Source organism: Cyrtonyx montezumae, unplaced genomic scaffold, assembly GCF_038088225.1.
Source record: "Cyrtonyx montezumae isolate F1298 unplaced genomic scaffold, pur_monq_1.0 scaffold_11, whole genome shotgun sequence".
Taxonomy (NCBI): domain Eukaryota; kingdom Metazoa; phylum Chordata; class Aves; order Galliformes; family Odontophoridae; genus Cyrtonyx; species Cyrtonyx montezumae.
Genome location: NW_027071837.1, coordinates 8,404,267 through 8,428,041, shown reverse-complemented (window position 1 = coordinate 8,428,041; position 23,775 = coordinate 8,404,267). Strand labels below are relative to the sequence as shown.

Below are 23,775 nucleotides of genomic sequence, written 5' to 3'. Positions count from 1 at the left end.
CTGTGCAGACTGATTTTCTCATGATAAAATATTCTTTGCTTCAATTTAAAGCAGCTTTTACTTGTTGAATCACATGAATATATTTTCAGTATTTATCTCTGGAAGAAAGAAAGCTTTCCATTTAGAAAAAATATTACCATTAGTTTTCATAGTTTGCATGGTAGAAAACTAGTTGTAATGATTTAAGAACAATTTTGTATTTGAACTGAATTTTTCATATATGTTATCTGATTGATAATACTACATAAAATAATTTCTGTTTATTGAATAAAACTGACTGCACATTGACTGAAGAAAGATTGTGTATATGTGTTTGCATTGAATATTTGTGTATTAGTCCATATACCCATCAACTTGGACATTTAGGTGAAAAATTATTCATTTAAAAAATAAAAAAAAAATTAAATCCTAAAAATTCTCAAATTTTAGTAATACTTTAGATATATATCACATGAACATATATTGCTTAGATTAATTTTTATTTCATTGGTAGTCACTGTAGAAATTATTTTTGCATCTTCACAGCTGTGATTTGAGTGAAAAATAATAATAAATCTGCAGAAACCAATATTATTATTCTGAGTGCTTTCATTTGCAACAAGTTTTCCAGATTTCTTATATAAGGTATTTCAATAGAAAAATTATCTTACTCAATCAATTTTTTTTGTTGTTAAAAAACATAGTTTGATTTTGAATCTCAGATTTTTCCATGAGATGCCTTTTAATTTGATTTCTTTAATGGTCTTTTATTAGATTTTTTTATAACTAGCACTGAACTTCCTGCTGAAACAGTGTTTCCATGGACATCCTTTTGGAAGAATCACCAGTAATCTAAAACTGGCTAATAATGTGTGATTCATAAAATTGTGCATGTTGACTTTATGTTGCTTCAATCACTAAAAGCATTAATTTATTATTCACGTGTTTCTGGTGTTGTGTTTTTTTTTGTTTGTTTTTGTTTGTTGCAGCCTGTAATTCCAACCAGCCCAACAAGCAGTTCCACAACACCAACAAGTACAATGGGCATGTCCTCCAAAATGGAAAACTCAGCACTCCAGGATGTTTACATTCTTTCTCCTATGTCAGGACTTTATGGCCCCAGGTATTTAACTCCTAATGAATCTGAGGTCTTGAGAAACAAAGTTTTACACTTTAATTTCACTAGATTAATAAAAGTGGGAAAAAGCCCTCATAAAAATATTTAGTGAAATTATGATCTGGAAATACTTAAAGCAGCATATCATTTTTTTTGAGACGCTTTTAGCTTCAATTTATCTGGATACAGGTTCCTTTACCTAAAACAGAAGAGCATTTATGGAAATCTTTCATTGTTTAGTCATACTTACTCTTTCTGCAAAGGAAATCGTTGTCATCTCATATTACAACAATTACTTATGCTCACTTTCAAATGCAAAAAAAACCGTCTTGGTTAGCTGTGTTTATCTTGCATTTAAAATGGACTCTAATGATTTTATAAATTTACATTTGTTGAATTGAATCACTCTTATGGAAGTTCTCACATACAGCAATTCAGTTATCGTTCATTTGTCCTTTATAGAGCTTATGATAGATGGTATGCTTTAGTTTGTTTTTTTTAATTGTTTATTTTCCCATAATCTTCTGGTTTACTATTTTTAGGGATGAAATTGGCATAATGTCTTGTGATGATATCAGCAAGTTTGGAAAGTCTGGAATGAAAGGCTCTGAGTCTCCGAGTTATTTTCTTGAGCACGAAAGTGGTAAATACTACACATTAATTGAAGGTGAAGGCCATCCTGTTGGCTCTGACTATGAGAGAAGCAGAGCTACAGGGGTGCGGAGAAGAGAAAAAACACCCACTCATGGTAGGCTTAATTTCTTTAACAGTTTCAAATTAACTGGATATACAAACTGCGATATGAGCATCACATCAGCTTTTAATATCTGTCATTCTTTTGGCTTTGAAATATCTTCAAGATGGAAAGTCAGTCAAAATTCAACACTATCTTAAATAGAAATAATGATGAACTTAATTACTGTAAAAATATTTCAATATCATTTTATAATGAGTGATTAAATATCTGATACTCTTATAACAACAGTCAACTCTGGGTTACTAGAATTCATGTATGTATACCTGTATAATTATAGGCATTCATACACATGCTTCCATATGTGAATATCTGTGTAAAAATTATTGTTGAAAATGAGAATTTTCTTAGTTTATCTATAAAAATGACTTTTGTAGTGTTTGATGAATTCTAGAATGATGCAACTGAAATATCAGAGTGCATACATTAGTGTTCCAGTTTTGGGGAAGTACATTATTATTGTGCAGAGTACTACTAATTACAGAATTTTAAGATAAAATATTTATTATAAAAACTGATATTTGCATCACCAACTGAATTTGGTGATGCAAATGACATTATTTCTGTGTCTGAGAGAAAGCAATGTTGACTGCTTTTGAACACAAGTTCCCTAAGGCTAGGTTCCATCGTCTGACAAATATTTACGATACCATCACTAAGTACTTCATTCACCAACTCTGTTGCTATTTTTTTTCTTCTCTCATTTTGTTGAAGAAAATTTGTTTGTTTTTTTATCTTTGATAACATTTTAACAGATTTTTGTTCTACAAAGAATATTTTTAGGAAGTTCTACAACCATTTACTTGCTGCTTGGGAGGGCTGTGACCAGGTTAACAATGAAGAGTAGTACTCCATCTTAAATACAGGAACATTGTATTTATCTCCCTGATAAGCGACATCATTTTATAATAAAATTAGAATGAAAGAGAAAAATTAACTGTGATTAAAATTGGAAGCAGATGGATGAATTTGGCATGCTTTCATAGGATTGTGCTACATAATGACTTCAAGTTTAAAATACTGGGCTCTGTGCCTAATCGTAATAGTATGCAAATTTCCTGGTTTTACAATGGAGAGTTCTGTCTGATGTTCTCTAACTTTGTGACATTGTTCTAAAGTCTAGGAAGGATTTGTTTTGTAAATCTAAAGAATTTAATTTTTTGTTGCTTTTAAAACAATTGGTAAATCAAAGTTACTTAAAACTGCAGGTTGAATTAATCTGATAATTAACAGCTATACCAAACGTTGTTCTGTTATAGTGTATGTTTTTACTTTTTAACTTAAAGTTTTGCATTTGATTCATCAAAGTGACTGTATATCTCTGTGGAAAGACAAGATTTCTGGTGGGTCTATGAAGCATGCATCTGATGCTGAAACCAAATAGCCATGGGCTAAACAGGAAAAAATGAGACTTTTGAAGTCTTTCATGGTTGAACAGATGCTTTCATTATTGCTAGAACTCACACAAACTGCAGCTGAAAAATTCCTGCCAGGGATTTGCCAGAATTGAAGTGATTATTAGAAATCAGTTTCTGTTGCAGCTGGTGGTTGATGGAAGAATACTCGTGCAAATGAGACCCGCAATACTGATAATATATGCAAAATCCATGGAGGCAAACAAGCTCCTTTTTACATAACATTTGTGAAAATTAAGTTTGCATTTCTCATGGTTGCAGTGCATTTTTTTTCAAGGCTTATTATCTGATATTAACCTTGACTCTAACATACTTAGAGTTCCTGTATTTAGAGATTCCGTAGCAATGCATATCAAATCTCTTCTGTTTGTGTTAGAGATCAAGGTATCATAAATCAGTATTGTTTTCTTCAATTTCTATTATTATACAAAGTAATTTTCCAGTTGTCTTATTAGTATTCAAATTGCAATTTTAAAACAAATTCATAGGTTACATTTATTTGGGAAAGAACTTACAATCAAAATAGTGTGCAAAATCACTTTTTTCTTCATTTGTGTGTGTTTATCATCCTAAGATCCTACCTTTAATGTTGATCATGCTGTGGCATCTGGGATTTATGTGCTACAAATCTCATCAGAGTTTTGGAATTTTCTTGTCTTGAACAGGAAAGCTGCCAAGATTTTCTGTTAATTTCAATTGATGTGCATTCACATTCATATTTGTGTTGTGGACTTCTTTTGTGTTCTTTTTTTTTCTTTTAAAGAAACCTATTGTACTTGTCAGCTGACACACTTAGTCTTGTGAGTCATGCAAAACTTAACCAGTAATTTAAAAGGTCTCTGTCTTTTTTTTGAAACTAATATACTCAGACAAGGTCAAAGTGCTTACACTTTATAATCAGTTTTTGTAGTATTCCAACTTTAATGGTCTGCTACTGGTGTTCTGCTGATACCATAGTGGCAAATGAATAATGTACATGAATGCCTCACAACCACATAGCCACAAAATCACTTTAATTAAAAATTATAATGTCTGAATCTTTGTTGTTGTTATTAGCAAACTACACTCCATCTTTTGCTTTTAAGGCATTTGAAATTAATCTTCTTTAAAACTATGAGGTCTTACTACTTACCACGTGGTTTTCCAGGCCAGATAGGTTTTCCTATTTAACTGATAAATATATCATGTTTTAGCTGTAGTAATCATCTTTCTATCTTTACTAAGGCTCTCTACAGCTCCCTGAAGGGAAGTTATGATGAGGTGGGAGCTGGCCTCTTCTCCTGTGTCACTATTGATAGGACTAGAGGAATTGGCCTCAAGTTGCTTCAGGGGAGATTCAAGTTGGATATTAGAAAATGCTTCTTCTCTGATACAGTGGTCAGGACTGCCCAGGGATGTGGTATCACTGTCCCTGGAGGTGTTCAAGAAACATTTAGACATTGTACTGAGGGGTTTAGTGAGGAAATATTGGTGATAGTGGACAGTTGGACTGAGCAATCTTAGAGGTCTTTTCAACCTTGGTGATTCTATGATTCTAAATTATCCACTTTAAAAAATATGTTTTTATTCCAAAAGATCTATTTAATGAGTTACCCAGATTTTCTGGAAATGAACTTGAAACTACTTCATGTTTACAATTAATTTCACCAAAATCAATGGTACCTTCCTTCATATAATGAAGAGGAGAACCTTGCATTTGTGGTGTTTAAATGATTCTGAATTCTAGCCCTTAAATAATGTATAGGTGCTGATAAAAATGATTGCTGAAGGATTATGTCATGCCACTAATGTGCAGGCATTACTCATTCTACAGCCTGCTATTTCTGATCTTCAAAAATTATATTGGCTCACCTTGATTTGTTTCCAGGTGATTTAAGGCCTGTTTCAATGCCTACTGACTACAGTTGGATAGGGGAGTCAAAGGAACAAAACATGTACAAGAGGGGAAGCCGTGGTGAGTTATTCTCTTTTTTCCTCTGCTGTTCCCAAGGTTTCTTTTTTTTTTTTCCTAATAATCGTAAAGATATCATCACAGAAACTAAATCAAGTTTTCTTGATTGCCACAGAAAATATACTGATACACTTTGTATCAGTGCAAGAGTCTTACTTTTAGCATAATCACAGATAAATACTAAGGGGGGAAAAAATGTCTGTAAGATTTAGAAATGTGCCCATACCAATCAGCTTTTCATCCGTATGGTTCTGTAAAATAAGTGATAAGAATTAGGATCTGAGGAGTTCCCTTTTGATCTAATTTTGATTATCCTTTTCATTCTGAAATAGAACAAAAGAAAGTACATTTCCTATTAAAATAATTTATAGAAATACATCTACAAATATATTCTCTCAAACTTTTTTACATAGAATGTAAGTATTCCTGTGTTTTCAGTCCTAAACTTTAGGTCTGTAAAATTGATATCAGAAAGAACTTGAAATATTAACATTTTCTAATGGTGCTTGTTTATCTTGTAAGTTAACTGTCATCTGTTAGAATGGCTCAAATAATAATTTGATTTATGAAGCAGATTTCATTTGAACACTTTGAAGAATATTGTGAAATTCACACTTGAAACTTCAAAAACTAAGTTAGGTACTTGTTTTATTGATTAAAAACAATTTTTAATGAAGATTCCTCTGTCAAGTTTGCTTGGATTAAAGAAGTTGTGCATAAAGATGTTGCTGTTCTGGCTGACAGCTGAACATAGAGTCCATTGAAAAAGTTCAGTTAAATTTAAACTATGGTAAAGAAGACAGTATTATTTATAGGAGCAAGAAACCAATAGGAGATGGAAAGCATAGGCCCTTTCAATAATATTAAGAAAATATGAGATTTAGTTAACATAACTTTTTTTTTTCTTAAAGTAAACCTGAAATGATTAGTACAGTCTAATCTAATCTAATGTTACCATAAGATTGGTGCTGTGTTCTGCTTTGTGGCCAAATGACCGGGATGTATTTGAGAACGCTGCAGTGGATGCAGTGAGACATTGCAAAAGGTTTGTGGAGATTGTCCAGTAGAGGAGATATTTAAACCTAGGCTGGATAATCATAGATGCCAGTCAGTTCAAATCATTGTAAGCAAATTCTGATTTTAAATCAAAATTTTCATTCAAAATGGCATGTAGAATTCTTTAAAAATAGTGTTGACTCAGAAATTAGGTGCATAAATATTAGAAGTGTGTATGTGTATAGACTAAATGGAAAGATACATGACATGCATATGACATACCCTGGAAAACATTCCCAGCATTCACATGTGTTTTAAAGACTGCCAACCATGAAAAGTACTATCATTTGTTAACACAGTAGAGGATGGCATGTGTGACTCTACTGTAGCTCAAATCCACTTGTTATTTGTTTAATTATCCCTAACTTAATGGGAGAATAGCCTGTCTGTAAATCATTTAGTGTGTTTATAAAGTGCTACTGTTGTAGATTTTAATGATAACTTTGTTAGGTGTTAATTCAGTCCAAATGTCCTTTCTAAACTTAGGTGATTTTTCTTTAATTAAATTTATATTTAAATGGCTCACCTGTAAACAGTTCCTCAATCCTGAACATATAGTGTTTGGCAAATCTGTCACTGAGATGAGAGAGTTATTTACTGCACCCACTGGTCTATTTTGCAGATTTACGGTTGAAATCTTAGATTCCAGGATTTGTTAAAAAATGAAAATTAGATTTTTAAAAGATTTCTTTCCATGTCTCATCTCTAATTGTTGGTTTTTTTAATGGGGGAAAAAAATGTGAAGTATTAAAATGTTATTATATTGTTTTGTAGTTTAGTGGAACAGTATACATTTAATAATGATGGTTTTCCCTGGCAGCTAGTAGTTTGTATAAATGTAAAAACTGAAAAATCATCTGTGTTGTATTTCCCTTGTGCTTAAACACACTTCGAATAACATTCAGTTGAAGCAAGCTATATGTTTGAAATATCATAGCACAATATTTATTGTAAACCTACATAAGATTAAAATAAACTTGTCATAAAAGAAGGTTTTGTATTTAGCTTGTAACTTCCCTTACCATTTCTGATTGTAAAATGAAATCCAGATTCTCTGTTTTGTCTCACTTGTACTTTTTTTCACCTTTTTCCATCCAACCACTGACTCTGAGAATTCACTTCTGCGATATCTGAGTGATGATAAGATACTGGTTATCCAAGAAGAGCCTTTGACACAGAAAGACAGCAAAAGGGACACAGGTCGTAGGTCAAGAAAAAAAGGCAAAAATGCAAGCAGTCCAAACTACCCTATTAGTCCATCTGTGTTGACATCTACTGTTAACGTTAGGCTTGAACCTGGACAGCAAGATATCCTGAATTTCTCACTAGCAGAAAACAATACCGTTCCACTTTACCATGTAAGTACATAACAAAAAATGCTATTTAATTTGTATTTATAATTTTTATTTATCTCATGGAAAAACATTAAAATGTTTTCCTTTAAGGATTACATATAAAGGCATATTCTTTTACTTTACATATTAATATTGTATTTTATGGTCCAAGAATTTTTCTAATAGCCATATCAAGATGGCTTTCACATAAGAATAGTCTATGCAGATGGAAAAATGCATGGCAAGCACTACTGGGTATGAGATGCTTTAATAAAGTCGTGCATTTGACCTTTTTTTTTTTTCCAATGATTCGTAAGTTTTGTGCTCTGATAATAATTATAGATTACTTACTTTTACCATATATCTAACTTAGTATGTCTTCTAAAAACAGATTTAAGCTTTGTGGAGTTAGTGTTTATTTATATTGTGATACCATGGCCACAGTCCAGTCAAGTGAATTTCTATCTAATAGTTCATTCTAATAATAAAGAAAATATTTTGGAGTGTAAACTGTGGATTATCACTAGCCTGAAAGCAATAAATCTGGAATAATTGTATCTCCCAGATGAACAGCCAGTTCTCATAACTACAGTGATAAAGTTCCCACAACTTTCAGCTAGTACAGAATTTCAGTGTTGTTTAGGTGATCAGAAATAAGGAATAGCCTTTCAGAGATCAGTTTTCATTGTTCATACTTTGTATGTGCATCTTGCCTTAATTCATGATCTTGACATTTGGAAGCAGAAAACTCCATTATTTTGACCAGAGTAGTATCTTCAAAGAATCTGGGGCTCAAACGTTAATGTATTCAATGCAATTTTACTAAAAAAAAGCAGATTTCCTCCCCACAGTCAGTGAGGAATTTTGATACTCTTTTGCATTTGGAGTCTCGGCTGGTGTTTATCTCCCTAAGCAAAATCTTGGGAAATTATTGTATTTTCATCAAGTCTGAGAGCTGAGTAAGGTTTGCCTAAGGGGATAAATTGAAACATAGCCTGCCATTCATCTCTATTTCCTGCAAGCTGCCAGCATTTGATAGTCTGAAGATCAGACGTTTTCCTTTTGTCTTGAGGAAAATAAGTTTCCTTTTCCTATGCAAATGGAACTTAGCATTTTTGAAAAACATGGAATTTCCCCAATTGGAGGAAGTCAAGGAGTTTATAAACCAAAATATATGACTGTTCAGTGGCAGTTATTTCTTACATCCATAAACTCTTACACAGATTATTGGAATCACGGAATCAAAGAAAATGGATTTCAAATTGAGAGAAAAAACTATCATAATCTAGTTTGTTATGAGTGAGAAAATCAGTATTCAAATCTGTACAAATGAAACAAAAACAAACAAACAGAAGTCATAACTGCAAATGTTTCTCTATAGAATATTATCTGTTTCAACTGGTTATCCTGAGTTTTTGGTTTGTCTCTCAACTCACCTGTCTTCTGAAGAAAGGAAAATGGGTTATGTGGGGTAAAGTGCTGGCTGAGTTTTAAATAATGATAGTTGCTGGTTAAGCTCCCAGAGGCAGGCCTGTTGTCACACCATTTATCATCACTAAAGCAACCTCAATGCATTTCTGTTTAGACCTTATATACCACATATTCTCACTTATTCTCCCTCTTTCTAATACAGTCATATAAATGTTGTGTTCTGAACAGCAATTTTCAAATCACTCTGCCAAAAAAAAAGCACATCACAGAAGTATTAATTCATTTTCAAAATCAGCAATAATATTATATGTAGTTATGAATTATTATTATTGACCATTTTTTGTAGATCAGGGTGACTAGGATCTTGTGCTGTGGCTTTCAATTCTTTATTAAAAGAAATGTATAATTTTTAAACAAAGATGCTAGACTATTGATATGATATTCCAGGATAAGAGAAGTATGAAAAAATAAGAACATGATATGTCAACTATAAAGAGTCTGAATGTAGTAGTGGAAACTGAATTAAAAATAAGGCATTGTCACTGGAGCACAGAACATTACATGCAGTGGATGGTCTGCCCCAAGAGGCAGTTCAGTATCAGTCACTTAAAGTCTATTATAATGTATGGTGACTGCAGAAGAGGACACCTGGAAGGCAGTCTTTCACACACACAGTGGTGTAAATTCTTCTATCATTTGAAGTCTTTCAAATGTTTGAATCATAACTTTGCAGTTCTTTAGGACAGAGTCAAAGGAATCAAAATATCTCAAGCATTCAGTCAACTGCTTTATAAATATACAAGAGGAATTGAGTCAACAAATATGCAAGAGTTGCTGACGTGGGTTTTCTGGGTTCTTGCCAGTGTATGATCATTTTTATGAAAGTCTTTCCACTCTGAATGCTGAAAGAATTCTGGAATTTCTGATTCTAGATAGAAATATAGGGCTTAGGTAGATCATCTCATCTCCTTTATATATATATATATATATAATATATAATATATATATATATTAGTATTTCAGTATACTTATTCAATTATACATTGAGATTGTATTCAATTGAGAATTTACAATCAGTAAGACTTAAAAGGAGTTCTTTCGAAGTTCTACTTTGTCAAATTACTTTTAAACGGCTGTTGCTAATTTTTTCTTTATTTTTATTTTTTTTATAATCATTTATTTTATTTCTTTGATGTCATCTTAGCTTTCCAATTAATATCTTGTCTGTGTTTTGCTTCTTCTTGGAGGTTGGGAAGCAGAAGACAAAAGCTGTTTGTTTTCTGATGAAAGTCAAAACTACAGAACTGTTGTAATCAAATTTCTGTGAATTCCTCTATGTTTAATATATAACCAGAATTTCAGGAAAGAGAGCAGAATTTTAATCTAGACAAATGCTTTGGAAAACTGAGATAATAATGAAAGATTAGATCTCCATCACCTTCCCTTAGTAAAGATGATTGTCTTGTGAGCAAACAAATACAGCCTGATGAAAGGAGAAACTTGAGATACACAGTATCAAGTAGGCATTGCTTTATTCTTTAAGCATACTTACACAAATACACATACATTTAAAAGAAAAAAGAGCTAAGACTGCCAGACATAGATGAAAGAAGTTTTACAAGATTGATAATTGCACAGTTGCAGAATTTGATTAATGTTTTGGAAGTAATGTGGATTTAGAACCTAAAATTAAACATTTAGACAGATTTCATTAGTTGAAGCAAAGATTCAGAATTAGTACATAAAATAGATATACAGGTAGTGTAATACTGACAGGGTGCCCAGCAAATAAAATGATACACAAAGCCACAATGGAGTAGAATATCACTGCTAGGAAACACTGCACATTTCATTACTGACTTGGTTGATAGGCAGTTCTGTGATGCACAGTGCAGAATCTGATGTAGAGTGAACTACAATTAACAGCACTGTTATAATTAATGATCAGTCACTTCTTAGAACAGAACTTCATGTTTTTACTAATCCTCTTCTGTAGGGACATTTTTACCAGTTTGAACATAAGTAGTAAGACATATGTAAATATCACAAAATTATATGCATAATAGCATTGCTGAAATATACCATTGTAATACACTCTGCACTTATAAGAACAGAAGTGAAATTTGACTTCTTTTTTATTGTATTAACAGGTTTCATTCTGAAGAAAATTAATTTAGCAAGTAGGACTCTGGCCCGGTAGAAAAAAATATACAGGATAAATTTTTCATTTCATCTTTTTTTCCACTATAAAGTAGAAGGCAAAAAGTTTTGAATAGAGAACATCATCTGTCTTTAAAGTTTGCTACTCAGGATTTTTAAAGTCTCTAGCAAACTGTACATTTTCTGCTACTGTTTCATTCTGAACAATGGGAACCAGCTCTTGTCTACAAGAAGTAATGGACTTCTTAGTCCAGACTCAAGCTGAAAATTGACATATTGTCCAACTTCATGGTTTTAATGCCTCGGATTTGCAGTTCCATCTGACGCGCTGAAATTTAATCCTTTGGCTACTACACTAAATTCTCACGTAAGCTTATGAGTGCTCATCTGTATTATTTGATGTTAGATGTTCTGGACTATTGTCTACAAAGTAGCTGGGAATTTTGTTTCATAGTATCTGTTAAGAAATTGGATTACAAACTATCGAATCACTTAATTTTTGTGAATTAAAATTTAGCATAAAAATGATTTTTAACAAATCTTAAGATACATTCTTTCAATACAGCTTTCTCTACCTAGTAAACCAAATAATGGCTGCTCTGGGGTAGTCACTGGGAATATTACAGCAGTAGAACCATTTTAAAGATAATTTGAAGCATTATAGTAGTGTAGGATTAGTCACTGTTTCAGAATGATTGCTAAACTTGCTACTTAATTTCCTGCTGCTGATGGCACAAAGATGGTAGTTTATGCCTTTTTTTCAGCACTGAATAATGTAAATGCTATCTGACTGTTCTTGGAACTGCAGAAGGCAGCTCCACAAAAGACATTAAAATTTAGTGGTACATGCTGAGAACTAAAATGTATGCAGAAACAATGCATATCCTCTTTTTCTGTAATGTATGCATGCTGGGATGTGCCAGATGTTCCAGATGTTATTCCGGATGATAAGCAGTCTGAGTACTACTATGATAAATATAATAATCGAGGTAATCTGGGAGAATCATATGTATTCAAGTTCATGTGACTGAGGGAATCTTTTACTGCCAATTTTGTAGGAAAAGTGCTTATATTTTATTTCTTGCTTTCTGTTGTTGCATGAAGGAAAAAAGCCTGTTAACTGTCAGACAATGAGTTTCTTCACAGGTAACTTCTATCTTTTCTTTTTAAGCATCTGAAAGGTGGAAAACATTCCCTACTTTCTTGGTATGTTGAGAAATCACTATTAGGACAATTATGAGGAACCTAGAAGACTGGGGAAGCTAACGTGAATTCTTCTAGGTTCTGTATTTCCAAGCTGATGACATGATAAGATTGCTGTGCATTTATACTGTATCTCTATCTTAACAGTATACATGGAAGCTTGAACTGACAAGTATTTACCTGGTGCTGTTAAGACCTACCTTAAAATACTAATATCCAATAATATATTTGCAGATCTCTTCAAACATAATTCTGTAAACTACCTTTCTTCATAATCAATAAACACAACTCAAAATAGAAAAGGCAATTAACTGTATCTTTCCATTTCTATTCCTGTTGTTCACTGCACATCTGCTGCTTTTCACAATGTCAAACCTTGATGGTGTTCTGCAGCTCATCATTTCCAACATTTTTACCTTTGTTTTATATAGGGATAGACTTTCTCTGTATCTAGTCTTTGCTGCCTTCCCCTCTGTACTTATTAGGAAGAGTTTACCCTTTTTATTAATACTATCCAAAATCTAAGATACGGTGAAAGCATCCTAATATACGAGGCTATATTTATGCAAACATACAGTATGTTTTCATAAATAATTTTGCTGTATTAGCACAGATTGTTATTCCATAATGTTCAAATGAACTACCACAGTCAGAAAAAGATTGCAAGAATACAAGATGTGTTCTTGTACATAAACTGCAATGTGTAAAGCAATCCAGAGTCCTCTACCTCCAGAAGTCACAGTAGAGATAAGATATACTGTATTATGTTATTCTAGCACATGAATTTATTTTTATTAATTTTCTGAAGTTTGAAGAAGTATTTCTGATTTTGTTGATGTACTTTAAGGGTACATTAACAGCCATTTGGATTGATCTGGTTCAGCACTTGTTGATTAATTTGAAACTGATGTTATTTCTACCATATCTGGAATATTCTTCATCCAGAAGAATGCACAAAATGCAAATGTGTGAACTCATCTTCCTTGTGATAGAGATATCTCCTGTTGTTAATAACCAAAAGAGCTGTCTTCCTGCATACTATTGTATTAATCTGAAGACATTCCTCTGAGTCTTCCTCTCTGCACACTGGGAGCTTTGGTCCCCATACTTTCCCTTTTCACCTCCTTAGCAGGTTTCCAGGTGAGAGAATGAACAAGAAGTTTTGTGAGTCAAGAGGCAGCATTGTTGACACGGTAGAAATAAAGATCAGTCCTTTGTAGGGCAGGATACTGGATAGCCTGTACCTAGAGGAAAAGGAGGGGAAAAGAACTGAATCTTTTTCCCTGTCCTGTGTAATTTCTTGAAGCTGCACTACATATTTCCAACCTGGGCCACTCTCCTTCTTCCACTTCTTTTACCTTTCCCATAAAATCATGTGCAGGAAAATCACTGCTGAATATTTGTCTGCATGTCATTTTTTTTTAATTCCTCAGTGAGAAAATATTTGTGTTTCTTGACATTAGAAACTTACAGTTCAAAAATACATTCAATATCTAGCAGCATGATTTCATGTGATTGCGTTTCCAGCTGTATTTTTACATTGATTTTCCAGAAGGAACTGCTGTACATTTTTCACATCTGTGATCTTTTACACCAACTTCAATAATAATAGCCTAAAATTCTATCTTGCAATTTTTCTGTAATAAAATAAAATTCTGTTCTCTAAACTTTAGCATTTATTTCAAATGAGTGTCAGTTGCTGTACGCCTTGTGTAAAATTTAGATTCCTAGTAAAAAGCATTGCTAGTAAACAGTTCCTTCTATAAAAGCACCTCAATTTCTTTAGAATGCTGTATTTATTCTTAGTCTTTGAACTTTTATTTTGGCTTTTTTGTTTCTTTGTTGTCTACATCTTTTGATGTTCAGGTTTAACCTCCTTTATATTTCTCTTAAAAGGGTGGATTGATGAGGAGAAAGAGACTTCAGTCAATACAAAATACAGTTTATCAGTTGCTTTTCTTTGGCCTTTTGTGTATTATTTTTTTATTTATTACATGATACATTCTTAGCCAAAGGGAAGCCTTCTTTTAGATGCCCTCCTAGAGCACTTTTAAAATCTCATCTATGACCTGGGGTATCTTCTCTTTTAGATATTTTTTTTTTCAAAAATGTGCAAAAATTTTGCTACTATCTGTTGCTTGTTATACTGGCATAATATCCATAAAGCAGAACATAGTTAGAATTTCTGAGTGGATATTTTCCTTTCTATCCTTAGTTATTTTTTCATCTGTCACATTTTTTTCAGCTTAAAAATTGAGTTCTTTGAGTTGCACATGCGTGTATCTTGCACAAGATTATTTCCTGTCTCTATTATCTCACCCCTCAACAGAAGTGGAAGGAAAACCTCAAAGGCAGCTTTCATTTTTTGCAAAGCATAATAATTTTGCAAACGTTACATCTTCAGTGACTTAAGCATCAGCTCACTGAGCTAGAGAGATAAATAAAGCCCCTGGCAGCACGGCTACAGTTTCACTTTTGAACAAACATACTGTAAAGAAATGCTTAAGATAATGAATATTTGAGTTCAGGAAGCAGATGAAGAAACAATTTTGGAGAGCATTAAATATCTGAGTATAAAAGGAGTGGAAGGACAGTATTTATTAAAAAGGTAAAGGAAAACCTTTTATTTTGTGTCTGAATATATGATGTACCTATATGGAATATATTTCATTTAATCATTGCAATTAGTAACTTTCATTATCAAGCTATCCTAGTCTTACTACCAGATATTCTAGTATTCTCCACAGATAATCAAGTAAACAATGACTTTTAAACATTTTTATATTATCTGCAGATTTTTTTCCTGTGATTATTTGGATGATTTATAGAAATTTCAGGTGAATAGTTGTTGAGTTACTGAAAGTAGAGACTTGTTCTTCTTCTCTTTCTACTTATGTAAATCTGAAGTAGATCCACTGAAAATTCTTAGAGCTACATGAATGCAAAGCTGACTTGAAAGAAGGCCGATAGGTGCCCGTGACCTGAATTTCACAGAATTTGTGCTTTATAGTATGTGGCAGCGTGGCGAGACTTGTCGTTCATGAGTCTTCCACGTGTCTACTAGGAATGAACATGGCATTTCAGTAAGAGGAACTGAAGTTTAATTTGAGAACTAGGATAAGGCAGTTAGTTTTCCACATAACAGGAACATAATTTAAGAACCAACTGCTCACAATACAACACTGATGAAGTCTATCATATATGTCATTGTAAATATCTGTGTGTGCAATTGAGTTACGCAAGGAACTAATTGTATCTATATATACATTTTATAAAAATGCCACTGTGAGTTTTGTTGGCTTTACATATATGCAATCAGAAATTCTTTTATAAGGTTGACGTTTCAAGTTAGCAGTGAGATTACACTCCAATGACAGCTTTTTGGGGACAAAAATTTAGTCAGATATAATGTTATCCACGTGTGTATATATATAAATATGGAATAATCCCAACTAAAGTGGCAATAGTAAGTGTGTCATTAATGAATTGGTTAGGTGCAAAGATTTTTTTAAAATAAATAAATTTGTGAGAAAATCTTAGGCAGTCAGAAATAAGTTGTAAATTGGTAGTGATGCAATATATTTAAGAGAAATATCCTTTGCGGTCTCCTATCAATTGTTTGTTCCCTCTGTCTATAGTTATTTTCTTTGCTCCATTGCAGAGAGCTATTAAGCAGTAAAAGTTTGCATGATGGATGAGTAGTTACAAATTTTACTCATCTTTTCCTTTTCCCACTTCCTCAGAGCCATTGTAAACGTTCCCTATGACAGACTATCCTTTAGTTACTTAGATTTTATTATTCAACATTCACAAAAATTAGTGGCAAAGAAAATAAGACTTCTAGAAAAACATGTTTTATTAACAGAAGCATACTTAACTCTTGTTTCTATTTCAGTCTAATTTATGCAAGTTTACAAAATGAAATTCTTGCTTACAGTTACACTAATTGAATCTGTTTGGTCAAAAGGAGTCTTGAACACTGATCCAAGCTAATCACCCATTATATAGGTGCTCTCTGTGCGTTGTTTTAGAGGGAAAACTACAGAGCTGGACCAGCTCTGGAATGAATCTTATTTCCAGAGAAAAGAAATAGATCGTGATCTGAAAAAACTTTAATTTCAGATTAGACTTAGAAAAGAAAAATTTGGAATGGAAAACAATTTAACTGACTATATTACTTCGGTATTTTTAGTAGCAAAAATTACTAACACTTTAAGGCAGAAGGATATGAGAATTAAGCCTATGAGTCTTTTACTATGAATAAAATTTTTTTTGTGGTAAAAGTAGCATGAGTAGTGCTGCTGTCAAATTTCTTATACTTGGCTGGCTGCACAATGTGTTTTAGTAGGCTGTCCACACTATTTTCAGGGATGATCAGATCAGTTCATTCATATTTAATGGTGCATTAACAGCAGCAAAAATCTGACATTTATTATGCAGGATTTTACCAAAGCTCTTCAAACAGATATTTTGCTATAGCTTTATGCTGTCATTTCTCAGTCTGATTCAAGAAAATCTGATGAATGTTTCCAGATGAAATATTTTCATTTCTGTAGGTTCTTTACACTTTATACTTCAGGTATACTCTAAGGAGGATTAAGTCATTTATATCACTCAGTTTAAAGAAGAAAGCCTGTTACCACTTTCTGTACTCAGTGACTCAATACAGAGCTCCTGTCATTGCCTATGTATGTGGGAAATCTCCCTCCTTTTAATTGCGAGGACGCCATTTCAGTACTCTTCATCAGCTACCTTATTTAAATGGTCTTTCATATTGTTCATAATTCATGGTTAACTTTGTAAACCAGAAGCACCTATAAAACATTTTCCTATATACTGTAGGGATGCAAACTTAAAGTCTGTTGTAAAATATTTATTAATAACTACAAATACAGTGTGTTAGAACAGAGAGGAGTGAGCTTGAGGGGCATCGTAGATAACTGGGTACTAGAATTCCATGACAATTAAGACAGGGACTGTTGCACTCTAGATAAAGACTATAGGTCCTGCCCTGGGTAAAAGGTTCTTGTTATTTCATGTTAGGTAACAATTTTAATTTCATTAGATATAAGCAGGTGACAAACAAGACTCCTGAGAGGTTAAAAATACTGCAACATCATAATTACCTCTCGAACTTTAATTAGTTATTAGCAAAATAATTAAGTAATTTAAAGTTTTCTGTCCATTTCCAGTGGCAAACCATCTGCTAGTCATAGTAGAAATGGTAATGGTAAAATATGATAAATGATTTGATGATATCTGGGCTGAAGGAAGTGGCAAAATTAATACTTGTTTCCTGAACATTTCACAACTTTCTTTTAAATCCATGTGAGTTAGTATATATTTTTTTGATTCTATGGAGTTAAATACAGAACCAGCAGACTTAAAAATAGAACAGGCAGACTTCCTGACTTTAGTTATGTGAACTATACAGCTAAGTTCTGTAACTGTTTACTGAGGTCATATGAGATTAAATATTTTACAGTATACCAAAAGTAGTGATGTTAAACCCCAGGCATTATACTTCCAAAAAAAGAATGTGTTTTCCATTTGGTTATTTGGAAAGGATTTAAAGTAAAAAATTTTTCAAGTGGCAATTTCTGTATTTCAAGATGAGAAGCTGCTTTTTAGCTAAGGGAAAACTTCTCTATCAGAAGGCTTGGTTTAAAATAATAAAGAGTTTGAATATTTTATTTTTAATTCTGAATCATTTGCTCCTAAAAGAGTTCATCTCCAAACTCGAGTTAAATAACTTTAGTTTAGTAAATCAAGTTATGTAAATCTGTGTAAGCATGGTGTTAAAGATTTGATGACAGGTTTCTCATTGTTCTTAAAATCCTCTTCAGTTTTTTTCTGAAAGTCTATATTGCAGTATTTTTTCTTTACATGCAACATATTCTAGACATATTCCCATTCAAATTTTAACATTTTTGCACACATTGACCTGCTGACATTTTTAGCTTCTTGTTTTACTTAAAAGAAGTTTGATTACAGTATGCCAGCAGCTGAAGTTATTTGCAAGTGAAGAAGATGTAAGCAGCTTTAAACATGTTCTTCATTGTGGAATAAATCTACTTGGAAATTAATCTCTTCCATTTCTTTTTTCTTTGAGTTACAGAATGAGTACTGTGGTTTACTTCTGTTTCATCTTCTACTGCAGTTATCGTGACGTTAAGTGCACCAAGGAAGTGTATACTCTTCAGTGTTGCTTAATGCTATTTGTTTTTCTTCTTCAGAGAGCAGGGGACACAGTCAGTGGAGATACTGAAAGGTAATTTCTTCTGTTATTTTGTTTTTAAATAGATATTATTTATCCATGAATTACATGTACTTACTAACTGGGAGAAATTCAGTTGCAATACTTGAGGAATAAATTTTCAAGTCTTAGTGAGAAAGGCATTAATATATGTTAGCAAATGTTTCACCTGTTAACTTCAAATATGAAGATAAATTACATAGGTTGAATTTTCTTTATTTAAACACTTCAGAGGCAAAATTGTTAAGAATTATGAGGTGGAAAAAATGGTGCCAGTGCAAAGTATGAGAAATCTCCTCTCAGTATTTAAAAAAAAAAGACCTTCAATTCTTTTTTTCCAGAATGACTCTGAGGATGAAAACCCAAATGTGTCTAGCATAATTTTTGAAAAGAACAAGCAGAATTCTCCAATTAACATATAATTCACTATGCACAAAGGTTACTGTTTAAAATTATCTTACATTTGATAAATTCTAAGAATGAGGACTGCTTTATCTCTTACATTTGAATTTAATGAACTGATTCTAATGAATAAAATAGTGATTTCTGTCTTCATTTCCTTCATGTTCTATTTGATGAAACTAAAGTATTTGGTACATCATCAAACATGTCATATTAAAAAAATAAATTTTCAGTAACTTATGAGTACCATGGAATGGTGTAACTAAGATTTGTTTCAGCGTGTACATCCAGATAATTATTTTTTCTTAAATCTGTTCATCCTGTATATGACCTAAACTTGTTAATGAAGGAAAGCCATGCACTGAATACAAAATTATTAATTCTATTGCTTCCTCCAAGTATTTAAAATTTGCAATCGTCTTCAATGTACATTCACTACATTACAGCTAGTATCTTGAGGTACAACAAGGGTAGTTGTTCTCACTGTACACGTCACCTGGTGGCAATTGTTTCAGGACTGTCAGCATGCCTAATTACTCTGAACGGATTGCACGTGCTCAGTACGTCAGAGCATTCTTGGTAGACAGGACATAGACTAGACTTCTGCCTTTTTTTCCATGAACATTTTGTTTAACAAGCTCTTGGAAATCTATTGTGGGCCCAGAAAAAGGATGTTCTCTTATAGAGTGATTCTAATTCTTTCTAATCCTTCTCCCATGCATTTTAAATTTCAGGTCCAAAATGTGACTGTTTTTTTGATTTAAGATTCAAATCTCTCAAAACTTTGAAAAATATTTTAAAATGGCAGAATGATACCTTCTTGCTACTAATCAACTTATTTAAGGGTTTGAACAGTTTAATTAAGATTTTTCAGCTAAAAATCAGCTGAGATGGGATCTGCCAGATTTTTAGTCCACATAGTAAAGTTTTGAGGGGCCATGTGAAGAGTTTCTCATATTAGAATGAAAAAGCCTTGACTGTACAGTTGCTTGTGTTGGTTCTGTGATATGATCACATCACTTTGTCTAAAAAAAAGAAGAAACATAGAGCCAAAAAGATGCTTCTTACATGTAGTAGAATACACAGGATACTGCAGGGAATAGTTACCAAAAGCATTAGTCAAAGCCACAAACTAGCCAAACACCAAAAACAGAAGTGTGAGAAATATGAGACTTTGGAATGTTACTGTGAATATCTTGTTTACAAAAACCCTTAAGATAAGTGGTATGTAAAACATATCTAGTAAGTTTGTTTAGGCTTAAGCAGAAGAAACAGGAGACATTTGTACATTACAAGTGTTTGTTATTGATTCAAGGCTGAGAAGGTGGTGATAATAATAATAATATATCTAACTGGTAGTTGCTTCTTCAGATGTTCTTCAAAACAAATGTCTATGTGCTCTTTGATCTTAATTTTAATATAAGAAAAACAAATAAAAGTAATAGGAAGCCTTGATATCTATAGATTCTAGATGTGCATCTACAGCATAGCCATGATATAGAATTGTGGAATGCTTTAAGTTGGAAGGGACCTTTAAGATCATCTAGTTCCAACCCCCCTGCTGTATGAAGAAACACCTCCCACTAGATCAGGTTGCACAAAAGACCACGTTGCTCAAAGAGACGTCATTACATAGTCCATGGGTTTTGAAAATCATGCTAACCTTCTAACCGTGCAGGCCTGCAAGGTAGAGAGAAGGCAAAAAAAGGATCATATCATTCACACATGCTCAGCATACTTTGGAATTTTTTTTTTAATTGTAGTTAATTCTGGAGAGATAAGAAGAGACAAGTTTTAGTCTTGATATTGTTTTGTCAGCTTCTATGTACAAATCAGATGCTCCTGTACTGCAGTAGTCCAGAACTGTACAAATGCATCTGGGACAGCTGGCTCATGCCTGACGTAGTATCATTTTGAACCAGTAGCTGAGCCTGCGTAGAACTGAGAAGATATTTCAAATCTCACTGCAAAATACTCAGTGATTTTCAGTGAGCATTTACTTATTATAGCAGGAATACATTACATATGCTATGAAGATTCTAATAACTTAACTGGAAATCATGAATTCCTGCATGTCAAAGACAGGTTTCCGTGATCACATAAGTAGATCAAGGTTACTTCATAAGTGTTCTTCTGAACCTGCGATAAGGACATGTCACATAAAGAACAATACTTTTCTGCACGAATGTATTTCCTTATACACTGCTTTTGAAATCTGTGCAATTACAGTGGCAAGGAATTTAACTAATCTATTTTAAAAGAATTTGCTTGGTACTTTAGAATAAATAATACATCAGTGATAGATGCATTAAGGCAGAAATCAGGCCCCCTAGGCAGTATAACTGCTCAGTGTTGAAGATGAGAATTTTGAAACATTGTCAGAATGACATTTTAAACAGAAAAGCAATTCTTTTTCTGAATTGTGTCACATCTCTGAGGAGTTATGAATGGTATAAGGACATGTTTGTGGTTACTGAAAGGAATAGATGCAATTTTTAAAATATATATTTTTCAGATAAAAATATTGTGTGCCACATAATACCACAAGGAAAAAAGAATAAACTTAAAGAAAAAGAAAGGAAAAAAAAAGAATATTAAAAGACCTTTTGTTTTTCTGAAGTTATTTTTGCTGATTTTAATCCTGAGCCACAGCCAGGATGTACTAGAAGCAATTTGGAAAGTGAGACATGGAAGTTGAAGAGACCTTTGCATGTTGCTTACATTTAGAACTTTCTTAGTTTAAGTTAGTTTTAACTTTAACTTAGTTTCTAAGTTTAAGAACTTTAGTTCTTAATGATGTTCTTAAAAGGCTATAACTGCTCTGACAGTAAAAATGCAGTAGTATACCTCTATTCTGTTGTAGTTCCACAGTGTTTGACAGGTGACAATTCTCAGCTTTCAAGAAAAATACCTCACGGGTATAATGGTACACTCAGATTCTTGCAGCTTTTATCAAATCCATAACTAGAATATAGCACTTCTGCTATCCCTCAGACATCTGATTTTACTACTCGAATTCATTATCACTATTTTCTAATCATATAGTACTGTTCTTCCTTTGAAATCCTCATTAGAAACCTTAGCAATTGATTGTGATTTCATTTGCATATCTTTTAAGATGTGAGTTGGAAGTCACCACACTTATTCAAGTCTTTTAAATTCTCTGTTTTGCTACCACCTGTGCCACAGACATTCCCATTCTTTCTTAGCTTGTTCTTAGCCTTTCTACTTTAGCTCTGTGTTCATCATACTGACCATTGAATACTGAGTCAGTATGCATGTAATACTGAGTCTGGAGATAGATTTAGCCTGGTCCTGTGTTTGCTGCTAAGTAAATTTATTTCATAATTCTTATCTTTTTATTCTTCTTTCAGTGTGCTTAAAATGTGTGGGTAGGAGTGAGAAAACCTTTTTATCCATAGAAGTTCCAGTATATGAGACACAGCTAGGTATAGTACATAAAAACTTAGAGTTGTTAATCTTTTACATTTCTGTCAAACAGAAGTGCCTCATAAATCCATTTGAAGAAAAATGCATGAGAATAATTATTTTAGAATGAGTTTAACAACAAAAAAAAAAAATTCAGAGGTTATTTCCTTAATACAATGCCTTTTTAGTATGCCATATTATGCAACGATTGACTCTGCAAATATCTAATAATTTATATAAGTTGCTTCACAAGCAATGCCTCTGATTTATTTCCATATAAACCACAACAGATGCAAAGACCACAATAACACTATCTGATAGAGCAAATTCTCAGCTACGAAATACTATTTTTCAACACTGTCACCAGCAGAAGCTGTCCATTTTTGCCAATAATGAACAAGAGCCTGCATGCCACGCTGTTGACCACTGTCTCTGTCACTACTACTGAAATGCACCACCCACCTCCTCAATGTGCTCACATCCACTGTCTGGTCTCCAGAAACGTTCAGCAAGTGTCAGTGCATGGATGTCAATGCATGGCATTTTTTCTGCATGGAGGAATTCAATTCCACCTCTTTGCTTCATAGACATATATCCATGTCAGATGCCATCCTGTCAGACTGCACCTCCACAGTTGTCACATGGCAACAAAATGTAATGGGATATTGTTGGGAAGGTACTGCCATCCCACCAACATCTGCCTCTGAAGTCGTGGGCCAAAATAATAAAATAAGAGACATTACTTTCTGAGCAGCACAGGTATTTAATTTGTTATTTTCTTAGATTGGCATAAATTAATTATAAGACATTGGTTTTAATTGTTCTAGTTTCTGGTTTGTATCAAAATGAATATTAAACACAGACATGAAAGCAAGCATTCATAAGGTCGGTTCTCTTACCTGATTTGAGAAATACTGGGCCTGGCCATCATAACCATATCACTCCATTTTGCTTTATCTCCCTCTTCATTCCTTTCTCTTTCACTTCTATAACAACTGGTTTTCTTAAAAGAAACGTGAGGAATAACTCAACCAAATGTGGTACAGATTAGTAAAGTGAACTAAAATAGATGACGTGCTAGGATTCCTTTATGTCTAAATTGGTTCTGCCAGTTCCACATAAAGAGTTTACTTGTCTGAAGGTTGGCATTTCTTCTTCTGTTATCTGTAGATCTGAATATTTGAGGAATAATTTAATTTTGTGAAGAGTTTTAATATATATAAAACCTTGTAAAAGAACCCTGCAGACTGCAAAACTGTTCCCAAATAAAATTTACGCTCATTGTACA

The 23,775-nt window shown here is 32.9% G+C and overlaps 1 protein-coding gene across 1 annotated transcript in view; it reads left to right on the top strand.

Annotated features, from left to right (window-relative positions):
• LOC136044276 (connector enhancer of kinase suppressor of ras 2-like) overlaps nucleotides 1-23,775 on the top strand; it is a 160,524-nt gene that overhangs the window by 107,110 nt on the left and 29,639 nt on the right. The window contains 5 exon segments of the mRNA XM_065729510.1: nucleotides 969-1,102; nucleotides 1,639-1,844; nucleotides 5,133-5,217; nucleotides 7,375-7,630; nucleotides 18,637-18,671. Of these exon segments, the coding sequence (XP_065585582.1) occupies nucleotides 969-1,102; nucleotides 1,639-1,844; nucleotides 5,133-5,217; nucleotides 7,375-7,630; nucleotides 18,637-18,671 (716 nt within the window).